The sequence below is a fragment of the Marmota marmota genome, unplaced genomic scaffold (assembly GCF_001458135.2).
Source record: "Marmota marmota marmota unplaced genomic scaffold, marMar, whole genome shotgun sequence".
In the NCBI taxonomy this organism is placed as follows: domain Eukaryota; kingdom Metazoa; phylum Chordata; class Mammalia; order Rodentia; family Sciuridae; genus Marmota; species Marmota marmota.
The window spans coordinates 4,117,541-4,140,518 of record NW_026000224.1 but is presented as its reverse complement, the minus strand read 5'-3'; the positions used below and the strand labels follow the sequence as shown (position 1 = coordinate 4,140,518).

Genomic DNA, 22,978 nt, shown 5'->3' with positions numbered 1-22,978 from the left:
TGCTTGTCCCATGGTGGGCCAAAGAAGCCCACTAAAGTGGCTTTTCAAGCCAGTGTGGCTTCTCAGGGGACGGTGGCCCTTGGAGCTCCAGGTGCCTGTGGTTCCTTCAGGGTAGCCTTTACAGCTTCTTCCCTTTGTTGCAGATCCAGAGGAAGCCATTTACGATGATGTGCCCAGGGAGAATTCAGACTCGGAACCAGGTTTGCTCTTTCTGGACCTGAGCTTAGCAGTCTTTCCCTCTGGGTGCGGAGGGGCTCCTGAGCGTGCACACAACCCCGGGGCCGGGTGCATGTGTGTTCTGTGTTCACATTCCACATGTGGTCCGTGGCTCGCTGCTGTGGTGTGGTAGAACACTGGTGTGCATGCACATATGTGTGGACAGCACGTGAAGCAGGAGTGAAAGATGTGGACGATAGGAACAAAGACATCAGACCCTTGGTGGCCAAGAAGCCCCAGCCTGTGTCTGAAGATGACATCAGTGGGAAAATGTGGAGAATCAGGATTGGGGGGCATTGCTAAGAATTTTCTAGGATTACAGAAAGACATAAATTCTCAGAAATACTGACTCAACCCAGGATTAGTTAAACACCAGTCTATATTAGGCTAATGCCGCAGAGCGGAGTCCCAAATCCAGTGGGAACGTGGAGGGTGGCTGGGACCGGCAGCCCACGGCGGATCTGTAGTTAGGAACTAGGCGGGGCAGCCCTCTCCATCTGGGAGACAGCACCAGGGAGTGAGGGAGTAGCCTCTCTCTGAACCTGGACTTGCAGGTTCCTTCAAGAAGGAAGATCTGCCAGCCACAGACTGGGGAGCTTGCTCCCTTGTGGATGCTGAGGACATTCTTAATGTCAGGCTTCTGAGGATGCAGTGCTGAGCCTAGAGGAAAGTGAGGGAAGAAGAGAGGAGTGAACAGAGGTCGAGGCGCATGTGTAGCCTTGCAAGCCCAGGGCCACCCATAACAGTGGCAGCTCCGTGGGGCTCAGCCCTGGGTGGCCCTGTGATCTCCTGTTTCAGCCTTCTGAGCTGCTGGGATTACAGGCGTGTGCCACTGCACCCAGCCTGGGCGCTGCTCCACCAAGCCCTGAGGCCACCTTTGCAGCTGGCCGGCCTCCTTTGTTGCCTCCTTTCGCTCTGTGGCCTGTGAGGGTCCAATTTTCTTGGGTGACTGCTAAGAGAGTGAAATGCAGTGTTAAATGACAAACCGTCTGTAGAGCAGACCCATCTGGCTAAAGGTAGAAATGTAAGTTAAGAAAGAGTAGCAGTGGTCTGAGAAAGTCTGCAGAAGTCCAAACATTGGTTCTCACGGAAAGCGGGAGTCGGACCCAGTTGCCAGTGGGAGAAGTCCTCAGAGGGATAAAATGGAGAGCAACTGTGTCTCTCGTGAGAGAGAGAGAGGGATGCAGAAGATCTGAAAGTCACTGGTAGGAAAAGAAATGCCCGGGCTCTGTGAGGCGGCCACTGGGGCTGCTGTGGAGCATCGTCGCGGGTCTGCAGTGCTGAGCCCGGGTTTCCTGACGGCACAGCCCCAGGGTACCTAGAGCCCACTCTGACCTGGTTCCGTCACTGTAGGAGGGGCAGCCCTCCCCTGTGGAAGGACCCGGGATGCAGGGCCAGTGAGCGTAGAAGGTGAGTCTGAGGGACAGAAAGGACGCACGGAGCCATGGAGAGAGTTCCCGATGTGCCACAAAGAAGAAGAGTGTCAGAGGATTGCTGTTTAGGTCTCCTCCCTAGGTAACAGTCCAATAAGATCGGTAAAAACCACAGACATTTTGGGAATTATCAATCACTGCTATGCTACTTGTGGTCAGTTTGAAAACAATGAAAATCAGAAGTAATTTGACTTGAATAATCTAGAAATGTGTAGGGTAGATTTAAGATAATAAAGCTATCCACATAATAGCATATGTTAAAAATGGATCGCAAAGTCCTGAGCCTGGGTACAGTCCAGTCACGAGAACAGACAGCAGAGTACACTAAGGACGGTGGGAGGGAGGAAAGAAGATACCGGAAAGTGATAAAACAGAATGACACAGCAGCAGGGTTTCAGCAGAGCCCAGGCAGTCCTTGGAAAAGTAGAGACAGGCACGCCCCGGTGGTGCCATCAGGGGGAGAAGCGGAGAAGGGGAGCAGGGGGAAGACTGTAGAAGACCCAGAGTGTAGGTGCAGCCCGTATTTGAAGAAGCCATAGCTTTTCCTCGATAAATTAAAACCCTTAAGTTACGTTTTTCTGTAGAGTCAGCTGTATCTGAAATTGAAAGCATTAATCTGCAATAATCGAGGATGCTGAATCCTTGGCTTGGTTCATGTGCAGAACAGTCCCCAGGCACAGGGCTGGCCCATGAACTGCAGGAACGAGCGACCCTCCAGTGCACCCTGTTCCTGTGATGGCAGACGGGCGAGGCTCTAAACTCAAGACGTAGTGTAAACTTGCAAACCCCTCCCTCGAAATCTGGGTGCCCCAGATGAGACCAGAGATGAGTCCTGTGGTGTCCCAGAAAACAAGCAGAGTCCCACTTAGCCCGGTGGGTGTGTCCTGGGAGTCGGGTCCTTTCTACAGGGTGAGGGCAAACGCACTTCAGTGGCCGTTGGGAAGACTACAGGAGAAGGGGCCTTTCCCAGCCTGACCAGGAATGTGTTCCTGAAATCCGTCAGACTTCCAGAGGTGGAGTGTCGGATACTCATTAGTTCATCCATTTCTGGAGAGCCTGGGGCCTGTCCCCCCCAGGAGGAGCTGTGCCCCTCTCAGGATTCCCCTGCAGGCCAACAGTCCCACCTGGGCCTCTTGATAAGGGCAATTGCCTGGAGCAGGTGATTTATGTAAGTGCAAATGAGGGGGGGCCCCAGCTCACTGCCTACAGGCCAGCTCATCTACCTGGTAGGGTCACTGGCCCTGCCAGGTAGCCTGTGCTTACACAGGACGCGAGCTCATATGCCCTGGGTCTGCCAGGAGGTGGCTGCCAGGGAGGGCTGTGGTCCTGGTTGGCCGGGGCCCCCTGTGTGAGGACAGCACTGCAGAGAGTTGATGCTCAGGGACCAACTCCCCTGGTTTTCCTTGCAGGGAAAACCTTGTGGCTGTGGGAGCCAAGTGTCTTCGCGTCTTTTTCAAGGTCTGAAAGTATCTTGTTCCAGATGGTCCTCTGAGGTCAGCACGACACTTCCCTGGCCAGGATCGTGCTGCCCACTGGAGCTGATGCTCTTTGCCTCGAGTGTCTTGCTGGCCCCGAGGTTTTGAAGAACACGTCGGTATTTCCTGGGTAGTGGCTCACGTCTGTTTCAGCCCTTTGGGCCACTGTGACAGAATGCAGTAGCCTGGGTGTCTTAGAGACAGGAGGCAACGATTGTGTGCAGGTTGGTGTCAGGGCCCCCTCCCTGGTTGTACTCTGCCTTCTCCCTGCGTCCTCAGCGGAGGAGGCAGGCTGCTCCCTGGGTCTCCCTACGAAGGGCCCTGATCACACGCTGAGAACTCTGCCCTCAGGACCACCTGCTGACGCCATGGCAGTGGGGATGCGGTGCCCACACGTGAGGCTTGGCATGAACAGTCAGGCCATGCTTGAGAACCTGTGGCCCCCGCAGGTGGACCTCCAGAAACTCATGGCCCAGGGCCCAGCACGACTGGTAAAGGGCAAGAGGTGGGGAAGCTCAGGAAGCACAGAGCAGATGAGCCCAGACAGGCTGAGTGTGGACTCGGCAGTGTCCAGCCACGGGCACGGGTCAGCGCTGGTGGTGCACGTGTCCTTCGGGACAGCACCAGCAGGAGTGACCTGCGCTGACCTGGAGGACCGAGGCTGGTCAGCTAGACGGGCAGCAGTCACTTCTGTCTCTAGTGAGACCAGTGAGGCCTCCGGGCAGGTGTCTGGGTAGGCAGCAGGTGTGCCCGCCGCCCTGTGCCTTTTCACCCGTTCAGAGTTCCACGCTCCCGTGTCTCTGAATGAAGCGGATGCAGTGAGCTCGGAGACTCCCTCCTTGGACTCCGAGTCCCAGGGGCCAGGCGCCTCATGGCTCTGGGACAGCTGCCCTTGCGCCCAGGTTCCTCCTAGAGTCTACCTGGTGGCGTTGGCCTGGCCAGCATGTGGGAGGGCACTGAGGGGCTCAGCAGAATTTTGGAGCCACAGAGGCCACCCCCTGCCGGCTTCTCAAGCTGTGCAGCTGCTGTGTATACCTAGATCCCTCCTGGACTTGTGGCCCAGCAGGCCCTGGGCTCCGGCTGGAGGGACGGGCGGGCGCTGTGGGGGCTGGATTCAGTCCTCAGTTTTGGAAACCTTGAGTCTGAACCCAGGAATTGCAGAGGGTAGATGTTTACGTCGTCATCCACCCATCCAGCGGGGCAAGCCCTGACCTGTGGGAGGCGAAGGAGCCCTGGGGGAGGATCTGGAACTTCCAGGGATTTAAAGTGGCCATTTCCAGCAGAGGCAGACGCCGCCTTCCCCCTGAGGAGTGTGTTCCTCGCTGCTCAGGGTTCTTAGTCCAGGTTTTACCGCAGTGAAGGACTGAGGTTGCGCGGTAGAGGTCGTAGAGATACGGATTTATCTTGATGCAGGAAATGCCATCTTCCAGGTAGACTGCCCTTAGGTGACCATCTAAGCAGAAGGCTGCCTTCTGTCCTTTGTCCTTGGTAAACTTCAGCCTCATGCAGAGCCATGTGTGCCCCTGAGACGCACGAGACGCACAGTTGGGATCAGGAAGGCAGGTGTTCGGGGTCTGAGAACGTCCTCTGTCCTCCAGGAGCCCTGGAGCCAGCGGCCACCACTGCGGGGGAGCACCTCACTGTTCTGCTGATGCCGCTTGTTAGTGGGAATCGTGGCGTCCTGGCCCCTGCTGGGAGGAGGCTTGCTCTTGTGGGCATCAGGCCTTGGCCCACTCACTGTAGGAGGCACCGCTCAGCTTCATCCATAGGACACATGCCGTGGGTGGCCCTTGGGGTTTTAACAGAGAGCTCCTTGTCATCGTACTTGGTGACATAAATATGACATGTCTTCATTCGTTCTGAAATGACCTGTGTGAAAAAGGCATTTAAATACACTAGCAGATTGTAAGTTTTATCACCATTTTTAGCATAAAAGCAAACTGTACAGTTGTTTGAAGCAAGTGCACTGTGTCGGTGCTTCAGTATTTCATCTGCGTAGAGGAAGTCAGCAGCTGTTTGTCACCCCTCCTCCTAGCCACCCAGCCAGCATCTGCCGTCTCTCTGCCCACCTGCCATCTGCCCATCATCGAGCTGTCTGTCATCTTTCTATGCTGTCTGCACTTCCCTGTGACTTTCCTTCATGGAAAGTTTGCTGTTGCTAACAAGTTACTTGGTGTCATTGTGGGGGGCTCCCACAGAGCAAAATCCCTGGGAAGCAGATGGGGTTGGGGACCTATGAGAACCACCGAGGAGCTGCCCAGTGGAGGAGCCACCAAGTGGCGCCTTTCCAAGAAGCGTGTCAGGCACTGGGATGTGTCCCACCCCTGGGCTAGATGGCGAGGTAAAGTCACGGCCAGGCTGGTGTGCTGCCTCTCCATTTTAATGTTGTCTTGGTGTTTGTGCACTCAGATGAAATGATTTATGACGACGTGGAGAACGGAGATGAAGGTGGAAACAGTTCTCTGGAGTATGGGTGGAGTTCGAGTGAATTTGAAAGCTATGAAGAGCAGAGTGACTCAGAATGCAGGAATGGAGTCCCCAGGCCCTTCCTGCGCAGCAGCCACAAGAAGCAGGTAGGTGTGGGTCTAGGCTTGGATGGCTGTCCCCCCCCCCCCTCGGCACATGCACGGGCTGTGAGATGTGGATTTTACTCACAGGGCACTTATGGGACTGTTTTTAAGACCTCGACATTCAGTTTGGGAGAACACGAGGTATCTTTGCATGGGGTGAATGATCATAGGTAATTGGGACGTTACACCTTCATAGGCTCCATCGCTGAAAGGACCCCAGGCAGGCTCACTGTCCAGGCGTGGTGTGGGTCCTGGTGGTGCCCTGTGGCTCCTGCTTGCTGTGTGTGCCAGGCCCGCAGCCGGTGGCCTGATGGGTGCCACTCTGCTTCCTCAGTGGAGTCCTGAGAGCCCGGGTCTCCCCACAGGCGGAAGGACTCAGGACGTGTGGAGGGATGAGTCCGGAGTCCCAGGCAGCCTGAGATGACCTTTTCCTAAGGAGAACTTTAAATGTTTTTGTGGAAATCCTACAGGTGGGGTCCAGGGAGGAACGTGGAACCCTCCAGGAGTGAACTCCAGAGCTGGTGGGGCTGTGCGTGGCTGCAGCCTCCTCCCCGAGGCTCCTCTGCAGTGAGCCTTCACCATTGGTGGGGGCCCAGTTTTTGTTGGTGGGGGTCTTCTGGCCAGTTGTGGGAGGGTCTCTGGGTACCAGCGTGTCCAGTCCCACATACCGGGGTGTGGTCACCAGGCAGGCCACATGCGGCCCTTCTCTGAGGCTGGACACCTTTGTACTGTGACTAGTGGCCGTGGCCAGTGACCCCACAACCAGAGGCCGCGTTCCGGATGCAGTTCCCGTCTCTGTGGCTGGCAGGTTGCAGGGTTGCTTGGAGCCGTTGTGCTCTCTGAACTCAGTGGTGAGCGTGGTCAGCTCAGCTGCTCAGGTTTGTCACCAGGCTCCTTCTGGACACTGGGGCAACACGGGGCTGGGTCAGACCTTCCTGATGGCAGCTGAGGTTTCAAGAGCAGTTCTCGGGTATAGCATTCAAGGGTGGCTTGGAGCACACGGGGGAAACCTTTGGTTCTGTCCTGTGGCTTACGTGGCAGCTGGGCCTGTTGGGCAGCGCACGACTGCTCTGCCCTCCCAGGGGACTGTGTTCCCACTCGAGCCCCCAGCACACCAGCAAGGATGTCGGAGAGGGTGCAGTGACTGGGCAGCCCTTCCCTGCTTGGAGGAGCACGCAGGGCCTCACGGGCCTGGCCTGTGGACGTGGAGCCCTGCGAGGCAGCCAAACTGGGTTTCCTGCCAGGAGCACCAGGTGGGGTGTGCACAGGAAGGTCAGGTTTCCAGCCTAAGAGTTTATATTTTAAAACTGCCAGAGTAAAGCGATGAGTTGTGGGGAGTCAGGGGACATCTCAGTTTAAACACGGTAACAGTTTCTCTGGTGGACATGAGAAACGCCCCCAGAGGAGCAGAGGGCTTGGGGGTGTGCATTTGAGATGCTGGTCAGTGCAAAAGAGCCCAGCCCAGCCGGTCAGTGAGAGGCCGGAGCGGCGTGGAGGCAGTCCTACAGGCAGCGTTCCCATGTGGGTACTGATGCAGAGGCGTGGTGCTGCCCAGGCCACGGCTGTCCTCCCAGGTGCTCCTGAGTGACGTCGGGTGCTGATGGGTGTGTGGTGCACTTGCCACCTTGGTGGCCAGGGCAGTGTCCTCTGGTGGAGTCTCCGGCCCACAGACCTTCACCTCTCCATCAGCAGGGCTGCCGTGGGTCCCGCACGGCCACAACTCCTGGGCCCAGGAGAGGGGCCAGTGTCCTTTGCCCTGAGGTGCCCTGTGCAGGCAGGGCCTGTTTTGAAGCTGTGTCTCTTTATGCCACAGCTTTCCCATGACCTCACCCGTTTAAAGGCGCACTGTGAGGAGAAGGTGAGAGGCTTGGTGGCGAGCACGGTGGGCACCGTGGAGGGGCGGCAGCTGCAGCGCAGGCGCCAGCGCAAGGTAGTGTGGCTCTTCCCAACCATGGCCAGAGATGCTGCCCGCAGACCGCCGGACACCCGGCCTCTGTACCACCGGGCTGGAGCAGTGTTCGGGTGCACCCGGCACCTCTGGCTTTCGATGCTGGCCTTTGTGTGCCTTCTACACTCCTTGCCTCGCAAGCAACAGGAGCCGCAGGAGGTCTGCGAGGGTGGTGTTGAGCCTGTGTGCAGGGCAGCGGGTCAGAGGCACAGATCTCCCCAAGGGCAAGACAGGCCCTTGCTGTGTGGTTTGGAAAATTTAGGAGTTTCCCATAAATACGACATTGAAGATGATGTGTCGTGGGTTTATTTTTTAAATAAAAATTAATAAAAGTAGTCAAAGATTCTCAGTTTTAATTTCTGCTGCTGTCACTTTCTGTTAATAAAACCCAGATAAACTCATGCCCCTGGGAGTCTCCTTTAGCTTGGAAAGGCTGGGGTGTAGTTCAGTGGTAGGGCACATGCTTAGCACCCACGAGGCCCCAGCACCACAAAAAAATACTCGTAACGACAGTTTTTAAGGGAGTAAAGAATAGCTCCCAGGCCAAGACGTTTCAGAACTGCTGGGTGTGGACATTGCAAAGGTCAGTTCTTTGGATGTGTTTTAAAAGAGCACTGTCAAGTAATTCCCCTCAACCGCATCTTGACCCTGCGCTGTGCGTGACGTGTCATACCCTGAATAGCCCTAGCTGCAAGAGGCCCTTCTGGTTGACTCCACAGGACCGAGCAGAGCCAGGGTGGCAGGTCTAGGGTGGTGGGTTGCCCCCAGGGCCTCCCAGGGACCCCAGGCCCTGTGGAAGGGGTGCGGTGCAGTGCCGCCCACTTAGCCGAGCTTGGATCAGAAGACATGTGAAACAAGACCCGGTGGACACCTTTCATTCAGGAAGAAGAAAATCCTGCCGAGCCAGGAGGCCTGGGCAGGGATGTGGCCAGGGATGAGCCCCAGGCCAAGCTGCTTTGCCACCCAGCATGGGGCTGTCCTGTCCGGCAGCCATCCTCTGCTTCCCACATGGTCAGGCCGGGCACCAGGTGCAGGGAGCCGCCCAGCTCTGGGGTGAGGAAGGAGCAGGACCTAGAGGGACTGCAGTGCAGGGATGTGAGGCCCCCCCAGGGTGAAGGGCAGAGGCATGTGCGAGAAGCCACCAAGCCACGTAGGCTGGCCAGCCGTGGATGGTCCACTGTTGTGCAGGCGTGCAGCGGGCGAGAGTGGCTTCCGTGTTTTGGTAGTTGGAGAGAATGGCCCAGTTCAGGGTGGAAGCTGGAGTTGGGGTGCCTGTGGGGGCGTCTCACAGACTGGGGTGAACATGTTGAATGGCAGCCAGAGGTGCCCATAGGAAGGAGCCCAGGGCCTTGGGGAGAAACCTTCAGGGCGGCCAGCTCATCGCAATGCCCTGCCACATGAAGGGGGCAGAGGTGGGGCCGTGGGCTGCATGGGGCCAGTGGGGCAGGGTGCTGTCTGGTCTCCTGTAGGGTCACTTGGGTGTACTCGGAAAGAGGACGTTGAGCAGGCACTGGCCAGTCCCTCAAGTGTCAGGTCTTAAGGGTGGAAGTTAGTCCCAGCACGAGCCCAGAGCTCCTGAGTGCTGGTGGCAGTTGCCTTAGGGGATGTCGAGTGTCTACTTGTCCCTCACTTCTTCCCCACGTGTCTACCACCGCCTGACCGCCTTGCCTTGGGGCTCCATGCTCTGGTGGGGTCTGGTGACCATTAGAGAGGCACCGCTAAGCAGCTGACCATGCCTGCTCATGGGCATCTCAGGAAGGGTCCTGCGGAGAACGCAGGAGGTTGGAGCCGCGAGAGTGCAGTGGGCCGTCCCACCGCGTGGTGCCGGGTGTGCCTTGGCCAGCTTGGCCTCTGTGGCTTCAGTGCCAGGGGCTCTGCCGAGCTCTGTCTGAGAGAGAGTGGTAGAGTGAGGTCTGACGTTCAGAGGCCGTGGCAGGGCAGGCGCTGTCCCAAGTCCCTGTTTACCTTTCATTCTTACAGATAAATGAGAGAAAAAGCCACAAAGCCATACACACACTGACAACGACCAGGGAAGTGCTCCCGTATAGAAAACCCAGACTCAGGCACCGCCTCAAGCCAGCCTACTTGACAGTACTCTTTTAAAACACCCAGCCCAGCGGCCCAAGTCCTGGGCGCCGCCTCACCCACTCCCTCTCCCTGCAGATGCAGAAGCTCATGAAGGCGGCCAGGGAGGGCACCAAGGACGGGCTGGAGAAGACGAGAGCCGCGGTGAAGAGGGGCCGCTCCTTCATCAGGACCAAGTCCCTCATATCTCAAGGTCAGGACCCCGAACTTGTGCCATGTGACCCAGGTTCCTCGGCCTCCGTGGTCCTGGAGCTGGCCCTTCTTGCTGGAGAAGGTTTGGGTCAGCCCAGCTACCCCAACCTGCCCCCTCAAGTGGAGGGGTCCCTCACTGCTAGGCTGAGAGTTCCCCAGGTCACCAGAGGGGCACACACAGTAAGCAGAGAACAGTACAGGAGGGCTCTGGGCAGCCGACTCCGTGCTCTCCCCCCCATCTCATGCCCTTTCCTACACAGGATAGCGCCAGGGACCCCGGTGAGTTTCCTGAGCCTGCACAGTGGTTGCGTGTGGACAGGCTCCTGGCGGTTGTCCTGTGGGGACAGTCCCAAGCCAAGGAGGCAGCCGTTTCGGCGGGATTCTGGGACCTCTTCACTGGGTCAGATTTCACGTTTTCCTAGGTCTTGCCTTGGGGCCCTGGACACAAGTACTGCGTGCTGGCAGTGAGCTGCAGGCCGGGTCACTGACGTCCGAGGGAGTCCTCCCTGCACGGACACCAGGTTGGGCTGTGGGAGGGCCGTCGAGCGCCGTGGCTCTGATGGGTCTGGAACACCTGTTTCCTGGATGGCTGTATCCACACACCGGGCGCTGGTGTGCGTGGCACTCCCCACGCACCTGCTCAGCAAGCACTCGGCAGCAGGTGTCTCTGCAGGGAACAGCTGAGGAGCCCTGTGTGGAATTGGAGTTAGCCAGACAGAGGGCCGTCAGGACCCCTGTGGCCTCACTAGTGAAGGAGATAGACTCGAGCATTCTAAGGAAATGTGCTGCAAATTCTGCTCTCCAGGAGAGCGCCAGCAGCATCCCGGCACCAGGCGAGGGCGCTGCCATGGAGATGGCCTCTGCCTGGTCTCCAGCAGCACCTGCAGGGTCCTCAGGTGGAGCAGCTGGGACCTGCACACATTCTGTGGGTCTCTGCCGCCCGCAGGAGAACCTCTGTCCGTCTGGGTCCTAGATGACGGAGTGGGTCAGAAATGTCCAGCCTGGCCCCACCCAGGCCCCACCCAGGCCCCAGCAGGATCCACGTCCCGAGTACCCCGAGGGACGGGTGCAGGCCATGGGAGGAGCTGTGGTGCACCTCTGGCTTAGCAGGTGGTCTTGGGGGTCTGCCGGGGAGCTGCAGCACTCAACAGACAGGTGCCTGAGCCCTCTGGCTCCATTCCCTGAGCAGCTCACGAAACTAGTGCGAGCTTAGTTCTGGGTTTATACAGAGTCACTTCAAAAGTGCTTAGAGAAGCCGTGTGCCCAGCCCCCACCCCAGCCCTGCAGCCTCCCAGGGAGGAGCCTGGGCAGGGGTCTGTGGGAAGCCCCGCAGCTAGTCTCTGTGCAGCCAGGGTTTGGGGTCTCGGAGTTGGAGAGCTCAGGCTGCTCTCACTTAGAGATTCCTGCGCTCTGTCTTCTAGCCATCTGGTGGAGACTGGCATTTAAAAATTATTGTAGTTTCAGTTTGAACTTCTTGGTTTTGGGGAAACTGTCCTTTCCTAGACTTTCGTCTGAGGAGAAGACAGAGTCAGGAACACTGGAAGTCCCACCTGAGTGCCCACTGACCTAAATGCTTTGTTCCGAGCTGTCTCGGCACCTGCTTGCTTCCTGGTCTCAGACCAGGAGGGTAGGCTGAGAAACCAGAACATTTGTCGTCACGCTACCTTCCCAGCCATCCAAGTGACACCTCTGCCTTGCGAAGCTCAGTTTCAAATATTGACACTGTAGTTTCCTCATGGGTATTTTGTTTGGGTTGTTAAAATTTCAAGTCAACAATAGCTGGGAGGAAAGTATACGTAGAGATGGAAATGTCTGTGTGAGAGGTTCATGCGACAGCTGACTTTTCTGTGCTGCGTCTAAGTGCATGATCTGAATGTGAGATTCATGGATCTTCACCTTTTCCCAAGATCACAGGTCTGGTCTTGATGAGGAGCAGAGTTTGTTCATTGATGTGGACTGCAAGCACCCAGAGGCCGTCCTGACACCGATGCCCGAGGGTTTATCACAGCAGCAGGTGGGTCGGGGGTCGGGCTGGCAAGGCCCAGGTGCCCTGGGCCAGTGGGAAGACACTCGAGTGTTCACGCGCTGGTTGGTCGGTGCCTGCTGTCCTGGCACCCTGCCCTCCGTCCTCTCAGTCACCACTGCCTGCCTTTGGTCCCAGCTGCACCCAGGAGGGCCCTCCCGGGGGACCCAGGTCTTACCGCAGTCTCCGTCAGGTCACTTTGTCCTGAAGTATTCTGAATGCCATCTCTTGTGGAATTTTGAGGAATGTGTAGTGATTGCAGTCTTTGTAGCAACAATTCTTACAAGTTTGTGTTGTTGTGGTACTTTTACAAAGAGCCAGTGTGTGATGTGGTAAAGTCAGTGTATGTTCTCAGGAGCCACAATTAAGATGAAAACAGTTTTCAGGAGCTAATGGAATAATCCTCATGTCTTAAAATTGATCATAGATGGCAAAGGGAGAAAAAATTAGTGGTTTCTATCTGGTCATCTTCGGGTGAAGGGAAAAGAAAACTTAAAAAGCAAGAATAATGCCACAGAGTTTGAGGGGACTTACAGGCAGGGCATGAAGTTTTGGACGGGGTTTGAGTTCTTTTCCAAGTTCTTTTGAGTTCTTTTCTGTGCTACGTCGTAGCATGGTGCAGACCATGCATGGACAGATGGAGAGGTGAATGGACAGATAGATGGTTGATGGGTGGGTGATGGATACAAGAACCAGGGATGACGGACGGATAGGTGAAGGACAGATGGACAGATGGATGGATGACAGGCGGAAAGTTAGGGTCAGGGGTGAGGGCCAGTGTATAGACGGAGAGAGTGACCAAACAACATGGACAGGTGATGTGTCGGTGACAGGCAAGGAAGGCAACATAAAGATGCTAAGTTAAAAAGGATACCTAGGAGCTGTCAATTTTCTGCCCAAAAGGCAGGTTGACGTTTCCCTAGTACTGAGGGGGAGGCCCGGGGAGCGGAAAGGAACGGGGTGGCCGGGGGAGTGGAGAGGGATGGGGAGGCCGGGGGAGGCCGGGGGGGGGGGCCCGGAGAGGGACAGGGGAGGCTGGGGGGGCGAGCAGAGAGGGGCTGGGGAGCCTGGGGGAGCGGAGAGGAACAGTGGAGAAGGTCAAGGATGGGGTTGGTATGAGGGAGTGGTGAGCCTTTCTCAGAAACGCTCTTGGGCAGGAAAGTGAAACTTTTTCCTTAAGATGACCATCCAGGGCTCGGGGTGTGGCTCAAGCGGTAGCGTGCTCGCCTGGCAAGCGTGCGGCCCGGGTTCGATCCTCAGCACCGCATACCAACAAAGATGTTGTGTCCGCCAAAAACTAACTAAATAAATAAATATTAAAAAAAAAAAAAAGATGACCATCCAGGGGCTGGGGTTGTGGCTCAGCGATAGAGCACTCGCCTTGCACATGCGAGACCCTGGGTTCGATCCTCAGCACCACATAGAAATATATGAATGAAATAAAGGTATTGTGTCCAACTACAACTAAAAAATAATTATTTTAAAAAAAAGATGGCCATCCAGATGCTAAGCAAGGACCTCATGCTGCCTTTGAGCCCATTCTCTGCTCTGTGTGAAATGGCAGTGCTAACAGCTAATGAGGTCTTCCTGGCCATGCAGGAAGAACTAGGGAGATTGGAAGGCGAGACGGAAATTCAACCCAAAGGGGAAGAAAGGGAGAGGCAGAGAGAAAGAGAGCACAGGAAGAGAGAGAGAGAGAAAGAGAAAGGGTAGAGAGAGGAGAGAAAGAAGAGGACAGAGGAGAGAGCTTGTGCCTACACAAGCTTTGGCTTAAGAAGGGTGGCATAGGGGATGTGGCTGGTGCTGATTGGCAGGTGACTCAGTGAGCAGACACTGGGTCCTCTGGGGATTGGTCAAGGAAACCTGAATTTGGTGCTCTTGGCTTGGCGCCCTTTGGAGAGGAGGGGCAAGGGTAAAGGATTCCATGATGTTCTCGAGAAGGGGAATCTCCCACACACCCAACAGAGATAATGCAGAGGAAGGGCTTCGGGTGCTCCCTCACAGCACGGCAGCTCTAAAGGCCAGAGCTGGGTCTCGGCTGCTGCTGCCCTCCAGCACTTAGGATGCGGTGTTTTCCATTCAGCTTGCTTCTTACAGTCAGGTTCCCGTGGTTTGATTTTGCTATTGTTAGCTGCATTCTCCGTGGGAGTTTTGTCTTTAAAGGTTAAACTGGAGGTGGTGCTTTTGAATTCCCCTTCTTTTCGCCTTTGAAAAATGGGAAAAAGGTAACATGACTAGCTGGGAAGGCTGTGTGCTGAGCATACTTTACGCGCCCTGCTTCCGGGGATGGAGGAAGCCCTTGTTCATTTCCTGAAAAAGACCGCTGGTTTCTGAGGACACCGCGTCCTGCCTGTCACCCTCCTGGACCCATGCATGTTGTGCCCAGCAGGGTGGCTGTGGACTGGTCCAGAACCTCCCTGGTCTGGCTCCTCCACCAGACCTGTGTCCTTCAAGTCAGTTGCCCTCCTTGGTGGTCCACTTCCCCTTGTTTGTTCCTTCTGTTTTGCACATTCTCTTCCTCGACCTTGATCTTGACCTTGGATTGGTCATTGTTGGGAAGACACTGGACCCTCTCCTGTCCCCCCCACCCAATCTGGGCATGTTACTTGATATGTCAATTCTAGCTGCCCACGAAGGTGGACGTTACCTGCAGCGGCATGGAATCTGGGAGATTGCTTTTGGTTTTGCATTTTAATACCTCATACCAGTTCAGCACCTTGCCCTCACGTGTTTCTAGCATCTCAAGACGCACATGCACACGCATGCAGGGGGCCTGACCCTTGAGATGGTGTGTGGAGTCTGAGTTTTGGAAGGAAGAATGGGGGAGATTTGAAGATGTGAGGATCATTTTAGAATGAAGAGTCTGCTCAGCCCGTGCCTGTGAGCCAGCCAAGGTCAAGGTCATGCTGTGGCTACTAGGTTGCTCAGTCCTGTTTGTCTCCAACCCCAGCCACACCTGTATTTTAAGAAACATATACGTTTCCGTAGATGTTCTGGAAGGATTTGTTTTTGTTATTTTTATGAATTAAATCTGTAGTCTGTTTTGTAAAGAGAATGATGATTCCATGAATCTTGGTTATTCTGCCATCTTAACAGCAGGCGTTTCCTCTGTGGAAAATGCTCTTTGTCCACCAGGTGGCACTGCAGCACCCTCAGTCACTATCACTCAGTAGGACCTTGGCTAGTGTGTGAGGTGTAGCATGTATCCATCCGCCTGTGGTGTGTATCTACATGTGTGGCATGATGTCTGCATGAGTGTGCACGTGTGAGGTGTGAGGTGTGTACACACATGTGAGGTGTGGCATGTATACACGTTTGACGTGTGGCATGACATGTATGCACATGTGTGCATGTGTGAAGTGTGTACACACGTAAGGTGTGACTGTACATGTGTGGCATGTGCGTGTGTGAGGTGTAGCGTGTGCACATATGTGGGATGGCATGCACACTGTGAAGTGTGATGTATGTATGCATGTAGGGTGCAACATGTGCATTGTGAGGTGTGGCATGTGTGTATGTGTGCATGCACACGCAGGCCCTGGTGCAGCTCTGCTGTGACACCCTGCCTGGTTTTCCACACATTGGCTGACTCCTGCTGCAGTGCTCAGGTGACATGCCGGTGTTGGGTGTTGGCGTCAGCCTCTTGCAGGCACCTCAAGCCCCAGGTTTGCACTCCCTGGGCTTCAGTGCCGAGAGGCAGTGCAGGGAGATGTGTGAGCCTTGGGAAGGCAAGCACCCTCTGTGACCGGAGTGACTCCTCCCCTGCACACCTGGCATCACAGGGGGACCTTTGCGTGGTCACAGGGTCTTTGCAGAGAGAAAACTACAGAACCAGTTCCTCCACATTCAACAAGCTCTCTGTGTTCCCATGACTTTGGAATAACGATTTCAATGAGTGTTGCTAATAGCATTCTTTGATCAAAACTGCAACTGGTTTTTTATAATTAATTAAACATGAAATATCATCTAACGGTGTTGAGCACATGAAGTACAATTGTTAATTCAGCTTACTATTGTTACATTAGTGACTTTATTTGTTTTTAGAACTATGGTTTTATTTTTCCTGCTGTAGTTATGGTTTATAATTTGAGATTTAAAAGGTCATATAATTATATTAATAGAGGAAGTGTTTTATACCTGTAATGCTACTGAACAAAACATTTAAAATATTTAAGAGGATTTTGGAGGTTTTCCGTACCTACTATTTAAAAAACAAAACTTAGGAGCCAGGCACGATAGCACACACCTATAACCCCAGCGGCTCAGGAAGCTGAGGCAGGAGGATCTCGAGTTCAAAGCCAGCCTCAGCAGTAGTGAAGCCTCCAAGCAACTCAGTCAGACCCTGCCTCTAAATAAAATACAAAATAGGGCTGGGGATGTGGCTCAGTGGTCAAGTGCCCCTGAGTTCAGTCCCTGGTACCAAAAAAAAAAAACTTACTTTCAGCAACAAACCTCAACTTAGTATTAAAGTTTATTTGTATGTATTTGAAGCAATTTTCTCCCATTCTGTTTCCAAATTTCTAATAGGTTGTGAGAAGATATATTCTGGGTTCCATTGTTGAAAGTGAAAAGAACTATGTTGACGCACTTAAGAGGATTCTGGAGGTACCGCTTGTTTTTTATCATCCTTGTTTACTTAGGTACTTTCAATCACACATGTTTTACATGCGCCTGTAAGTTTTATATATTTATGAACACATAGCACTCAAGTTTGAAAACTCTGGAAGTGTTGTCTATGTCCTGCCGTTTGTCTTGAAGTCAGGGTCACTGGCTGAGCTATTCTCAGGTGTTCTTTCCCTCCCTCGACCCTCTGCGCTGCATTGGCTGTGGCTTCAGCAATACGAGAAGCCACTGTCGGAGACGGAACCGCGGCTCCTGAGTGACAGGAAGCGGAAGGTGGTGTTCTACCGGGTCAGGGAGATCCTGCAGTGCCACTCCATGTTCCAGATCGCACTGGCCAGCCGCGTGTCTGAGTGGGATGCCGTGGAGACCATTGGCGACGTCTTTGTGGCCTCGGTAATCCAGCCTCTACCCAAAGCCCCGTGGCTTGTGCGTGTCCCCTTCCCCTCGCGGGCTGTTTGGCCACGGATGCCTGGCATCGTCATGTAGGATCAGGGCTCCGCCCCCAGAGCACTGGAGAGCCACAGGACCCGGTTCGGAGGTGGCAGTGCCCTGACCCAGTCATGCAAGGGAACCACCAGGGGCCTTCCAGGGAGGCCGGGGGAGCCAGAGAGGGTCAGGCAAAGGGTGTGCCTGGACCTGCTTGAGGTCGTGCCATGTCGGTCTTGGACGCACCAGCATCGCTGGCTCTGCTGGTGAGTTGCGGAAGGAGGACCCACTTGTTGGTGGCATTGCAGAGGGTCAGGAAGCGCCCTCTCGCTGGACCCTCCTGCCTCCGTCTCACTTTCTGGGAAGGTAGAATTCGTGTGGTAGGAAGACACGTGATGTTGTCCTCAATGTGTGTAGGTCCAGGTCTGGGCCCCGCAGCACAGCCAGGAAAGTCATGTTGCAACAGCTTCATGCCGTTTCCTGGCAGGAGAAGCAGCTGCCAGAAACCCCTGCACTGAATTCCTGCCTGGGCAGCCTTGGGCCATTTTATCCCGGCCCTGGGGGGGGTCTTCCCTGTCACGTGCTGGCTGGATTCCTGCCTCTCCCTAGAAGCTGTGGAGAGAACAAAGGGGTTTCTGTAATCCTTTAAGAAAATGATGCTACCAGTGGGTGTAAGCTTGGAGTTTTCAAGTGCTTATTAAAGGAATGCTACTCTCATGGCGAAAGGCAGGTTTTCTTGGTAGGATGTTTTGAAGATAATGTGGAAACCAAGTTCTTACCAAAAGATCCGCGCGATGTCCTTCACAGATCCTATGGCAGACAGAAGAATACTGGATGCTTACTTTACGTTTTCTGCCTGGGTTCTGTATTTATTTCAGATTTACCCTGGAAACCTGTTTTAAGGTGGGGGCCTTTTGTAAGCTGCCATTTAGGTGGAAGCCTGCCCCTCTCAGTAGCAGTCACCCTGGTCCCTACCGGGGTTGGGGTGCTGACTTTCTGAGGACACACAGATCCTCAGGGAAGAACACGGAATGATTTTCAAGTCTCTGGAATTGATGCCAGGGGCAACTGTACCTGCTTCTTGAAACCTGTGTGTCTTTAGGAAAATGAACGCACAGGGTAGGGACCCGAGCTGGAGAAGCGTTGTTGTCCTGCCCTGTGTTCCTGGGGAAGGTGGACGCCTGTGTCTCAGAGAGCTGGGACCACCACCTAGTGATCCTTGCTCTCTAGTGCAGGTTGAGTCCAGCAAGGGCAGCTAGGCAGGAAGCAGAGAGGGCCGTCTGTGGGCGGGAGGGATGTCACAGTTGAAACCCAGATCAACACAGTTTAGAATAAGGACACTGAGAGGCCTTGGGTGGGGGGAGGTGAGGCCAGCCAGCCACAGGGAGCTCCACAGTGGGCAGAGGGAAGGCCGCAGGACCCTGGCACGCCTGGAGGGCCACTGTGGGCTGGCGGGCAGAGCTTGGACGCCATGTGTCGCCCTCCCCCTTGCCGCAGTTCTCCAAGTCCATGGTGCTGGATGCCTACAGCGAGTATGTGAACAACTTCAGCACAGCCGTGGCCATGCTGAAGAAGACCTGTGCCGTGAAGCCTGCTTTCCTGGAATTCCTGAAGGTGAGCACGTGGCCCCGGGGTTTGGGTGCCCTTGGAAGGCGAGTTCACGTGGAAGCACTCACGGTGCCCTTTGCAGACCCCGCCTCGCAGGCCTGGAGTTGTAACAGAAGTGGCTGTACCCACAGAACCTTAGGTGTGGTTTTGGGCCTCAAAGGTAGCTTTTGAAAGTAACTCTTGTCCATCCTTGAAAGCATATGGGTGGACAGACAATGAAGGTCAGCTCCCACAGCTGCCTTGGCCACCTTCCTGGGGTGAAGGAAACCTAGGCAAGATTCTGGGTTGGAGATGCCCCTCTGAGTCAGGGTGGCAAGCAGAGCCCTGGGAAGGCAGACCCCACGTGGCGGGGTGGGGGGTCCTGTGCCTCCTGGCGCCTGCTGGAGCAAGCGCAGGGCCCTGCTGACTCTGGATTTGCATGGTGGACAGTGGCTCCCCAGCAGGCACTGGAGTGAGGTCAGGTAGCCACGCAGGAGGCTACGGCCAGGGTGTGTGCACAGCACTGTCCTCTAAGCCGAGTGTCCCCGCCTGTCTTATCGCCAGAGTGGACCCTGCGGCTGCTGGCCTGTCGCAGTTGCCCAGGTGGCGGGCTGCAGTGCCGAGTCCTGAGGCTGTCCATGTCTTTCTCTTGGGGGAAAGAAGTGTGACGAGTAGCCATCTCACTTCCTCTGAGGACGTTGCTGCAGCCTCTGAGGTGTCGGCTGTGGTGTGGAGGCCACGCAGCACCACTGATGGGTGTGCTGGCTGTCCTGCATCTTGGGGTGGCACAGCTAACAGTGCTCTAGGGCAGTGTGTGGCTGCCCATGCTGGGAGAGCTGACGACGCCAGGTGCAGCCCCAAGTCAGGACTGCCCACAGCCTCAGCTGGTCAGTGGTCCAACCCAGTTGATGTCTCCTGCGAGGCACAGAGAAGTGGGCCAAGGTGACCCTTGGGCACCAGGACCTTCTTCTGCTCCAAGCAGCAGAAGAGGCGGCCGTCCTCTCCTGGGGCCAGACTGGCCAGGACTGAACCCAGGGCATCTAAGATGGTAAACATGGCCCTTCTGGGAAAGTAGTGGCCCCAGGCTCTCCCCAGAAGAGGGCATGGAGTGTTTCCCACAGATTGATGGATGTTTTTCCTCCTGGAGTAAGGGCCGCCTGCAGGTCTGGATACCTGTCAGGGCACCCCGTCTGTGTGATGGGCACACAGCCCAGCAGGTGACTGGCCTCAGTGAGTGAGCCGTGCTCTCCCCACAGCAGAGCCAGGAGCGCAGTCCGGACAGGGTCACACTCTACAGCCTGATGATGAAGCCCATCCAGAGGTTCCCGCAGTTCATCCTCCTGCTCCAGGTAAGGAGATGGCCTCCGTCCTGTGGCTCCGGCCAGCCCACTCTCACATCGTGCACTGGAGCAGCCTCTGTGTGCCCTTTGGTGGCAGGTGGGGCAGGGCAGGTGGGATCCCTGCAAGAGACTTGCTGTGCTCTGCAGGCAGTCGCAGGGCCTTGGCACCTGCCAGCGGATGGGCCTCACCTGGAGGGTGGCTAAGTGTCTCCTGATGGTGCTCTCAGGCACTTTTCATGGGGAATGGCAGGACACAGTCACCTGTAGCCCCAAGGGTGACAGCCCCCTCACCGCCCTGTGTTCACGGGAGCCGCGCCTCTGCGTCCTGCGGGAACCTCCGTCACGTCCTCAGTGTGGCTGTGGTGCAGGAGGTTTAGACCCAGCCGTCTGCTCCGACTGCCTTCCTCTCTAGGCTCAGTCGTGCCTTTGGTCACAGGGGAGATGCGGGTGCTTCCTTTCCCTCGAACACTTGGCCCCCGCAGGGTCATTGTGGGTCTCATTGAGCCTGTGCCGGGAGGTGGGGAGGCCACAGAGCGGGGAGAGCTGGGGAGCCCTCAGAATGGATGCTGTTAGATCACCATTTTCTGTGGACACAGTACGTGGCGCCCCAGAACAATGACAATAGTGACATTGAAATCACTGACCACAGACAGATGTGACCGCAGTGCGAACTTGAGATATTGTGGGAGTGACCAGGGTGGGGCACGGGTGGGAGCAGGCGGTGCTGTTGGGGGAGAGGCACAGCAGGCCTGCCAGGTCTGCCTGTGCGTGCCCGGAGAGCTCTGCTGCCCGGAGCAGGTTTGGGAGGCGCTGGGCACTTGGCCCTGCTGGGCACCGCACGGCACCGCTGCACACTCACCACTGCTGGGAAACCCAGGGGAAAGGGTTGTCGAGGACGCATCTGTGCATGGGTGTGTGTGCCAGGCCCTAGATGAGAAAGGCACCAACCGCTTGGTCACATTCTAGAGACCGTTTCTCAGACAACCTTTTTATATTTTACTTAGAGACAGGGCCTTGCTGAGTTGCTTAGGGCCTTGCTAAGTTGCAGATGCTGGCCTCAAACTTGCGATCCTCCTGCCTCAGTCTCCCACGCCCCTGGGATGACGGCAGAGCGCTGTGTTTTGCACTAGTCACACCATTTGCTGTTGTGAAAGGAGCTGCCCAGAGGCTCCCTCTGCTTGCAGCCCTCTCCCAGCCGAGGCCACACTGTCGCCCCCCCATCCCGCTGAGTGGTGCCTTCGAGCACAGCAGCTGGAAGCATGTGTGTGCTGACCGCCTGCCTTTTACCTCTTGCTCCCAGGACATGCTGAAGAACACGTCCAAAGGACACCCTGACAGGCTGCCCCTGCAGATGGCGCTGACAGAGCTCGAAACCTTAGCAGAGAAGTTGAACGAAAGAAAGAGGGACGCGGACCAGCGCTGTGAGATCAGACAGATAGCCAAAGCCGTGAACGAAAGGTACCTGGACAAGGTAGAGACGTTCGCTCCTCCTGCGCTGCGCCTGCTCCTGCTCCACACCACGGGCCCTCACCTCAGCCCTCCCACCACGGGGCGGGGGTCCGTCCCTGGGCTCAGGTCTCTGGGTGGGACGGAGGTGAGGCCTCACGCAGACCTTGGTGGTCTGTCCGTCTCCGAGTCTTCTTGGGAAAGGGTTCCTAGACTCGGGAGCTCCCCCGCTGGGCCCGCGCCCGGGAAGGCCGGAGCAGCTCTCTGGCTTCACTGAGTTCTGTTCTGGACAGCGATGCCTTCGTGCCCCCTGCAGGTCCGAGCTGGCTGTGGTGAGGACCCGTGCAGATGCAGGTTCATGTCTGCCAAGCAGGTTTCCTGCAGCAGTGTGCCTCCCCCTATTTTGTTAAGCCGCCCTGGCCCCCGGCCCCCGGCCCCGGGAGGTGTGTGGTGGGAGCTGTGTGATCACACGTCGTGGTCAGGGTTGCTAGGATGCCCACTTTTCCTCAGTGGGAGTGGTTTCCTGCTTGGTGAGGACAGTCAGTGGTCTGACCCTGAGAACTTCGCAGGGATGCAGTCTGAGCAGCAGTTTCCTCAGTTCTCCGAGCGCCTCACGTTGGGATATTCTTAAGGAAGGAGAGAAGGCGCCAGCCGTGTTCTTGACGTGGTCAGCTGACGTCACACTTCCCTGCAGCTCTCACACATGTGAACACATGTGGGCAGAGTGAGCCAGGCACATGGGCGCTGCACCGTGGAGTGGCCCGTCAGTGAGACCTGCCTGGCTCTTCCTGGGCTCTCGGGAGAGGCCAGCTGGGAGGCGGGCATCTGCACCGCCTGTGTATAGCCAGGCAGTGGCCTAGGTTCAGGCTCAAGAGGGCGGTAGATCCCCTGGGCCGAGGACCCTGAGCCCCTGTCGACTAACTATTGGAAGTGGACTTCTCTGGGGCCTGTCACTCATCGGCTGGCACGAGCTTGCAGAGGCCTGACTCCTGTCCGGCCCAGGGGACTAGAACATGGCATCCTGTGAGAGCTCAGAGGCTCACCAGCGTGCTCCCTGGCGCTCAGGAGAGTAGTCGGCGAAGAGCTCCTGCAGGTTGTTGGTGCTGCAAGCAAGGGGTGTAGGCTCCGGAGTGGAGGGTGAGGGGCGCAGCAGGTTCAGGGGGTCGTGTCCGGTGACAGGCAAAGGGAGGTTGCGTCCTGGGCCTACCACAGAGGGCAGCTGCGAAGCTGATGTCGGTGAGAGGCGCACCTCGAGCCCCGCACCCCACACCTGGGTGAGCAGGAGGACGTGGGCTCCTCAACAGTCTGTGGGACTGATGCTGCAGCCCCCTCTTTGGAAGACCTCTCCTCATCCTCTTTCATTTTCTGGGTGGACTCAGTGGTGACTGGTGTCATTTCAACATACAGCTCCTCAGCAGTGGAAGTCGGTACCTCATCCGGTCCGACGACGTGATCGAGACGGTTTACAACGACAGGGGTGAAGTGGTCAAGACCAAGGAGCGCCGGCTGTTCATGCTCAACGACGTGCTGATGTGTGCCACGGCCAGCCCCCGGTAAGAGCGGGCCTGCCGCTGGCCACCACGCTGGGCTGCGCCTGCCTGACACCAGGTGCTT

At 56.2% G+C, this 22,978-nt stretch overlaps 1 protein-coding gene across 1 annotated transcript in view; it reads left to right on the top strand.

Annotated features, from left to right (window-relative positions):
- The window catches only part of Arhgef10 (Rho guanine nucleotide exchange factor 10), an 88,862-nt gene that overhangs the window by 24,924 nt on the left and 40,960 nt on the right, over positions 1-22,978 (top strand). The window contains exons 7-17 of the mRNA XM_048792814.1: positions 144-200; positions 5,534-5,697; positions 7,508-7,624; positions 9,806-9,920; positions 11,827-11,933; positions 16,470-16,547; positions 16,779-16,958; positions 18,489-18,605; positions 19,835-19,927; positions 21,219-21,389; positions 22,772-22,917. Coding sequence (XP_048648771.1) covers positions 144-200; positions 5,534-5,697; positions 7,508-7,624; positions 9,806-9,920; positions 11,827-11,933; positions 16,470-16,547; positions 16,779-16,958; positions 18,489-18,605; positions 19,835-19,927; positions 21,219-21,389; positions 22,772-22,917 — 1,345 coding nt within the window. The remainder of the gene's footprint in view (positions 1-143; positions 201-5,533; positions 5,698-7,507; positions 7,625-9,805; positions 9,921-11,826; positions 11,934-16,469; positions 16,548-16,778; positions 16,959-18,488; positions 18,606-19,834; positions 19,928-21,218; positions 21,390-22,771; positions 22,918-22,978) is intronic.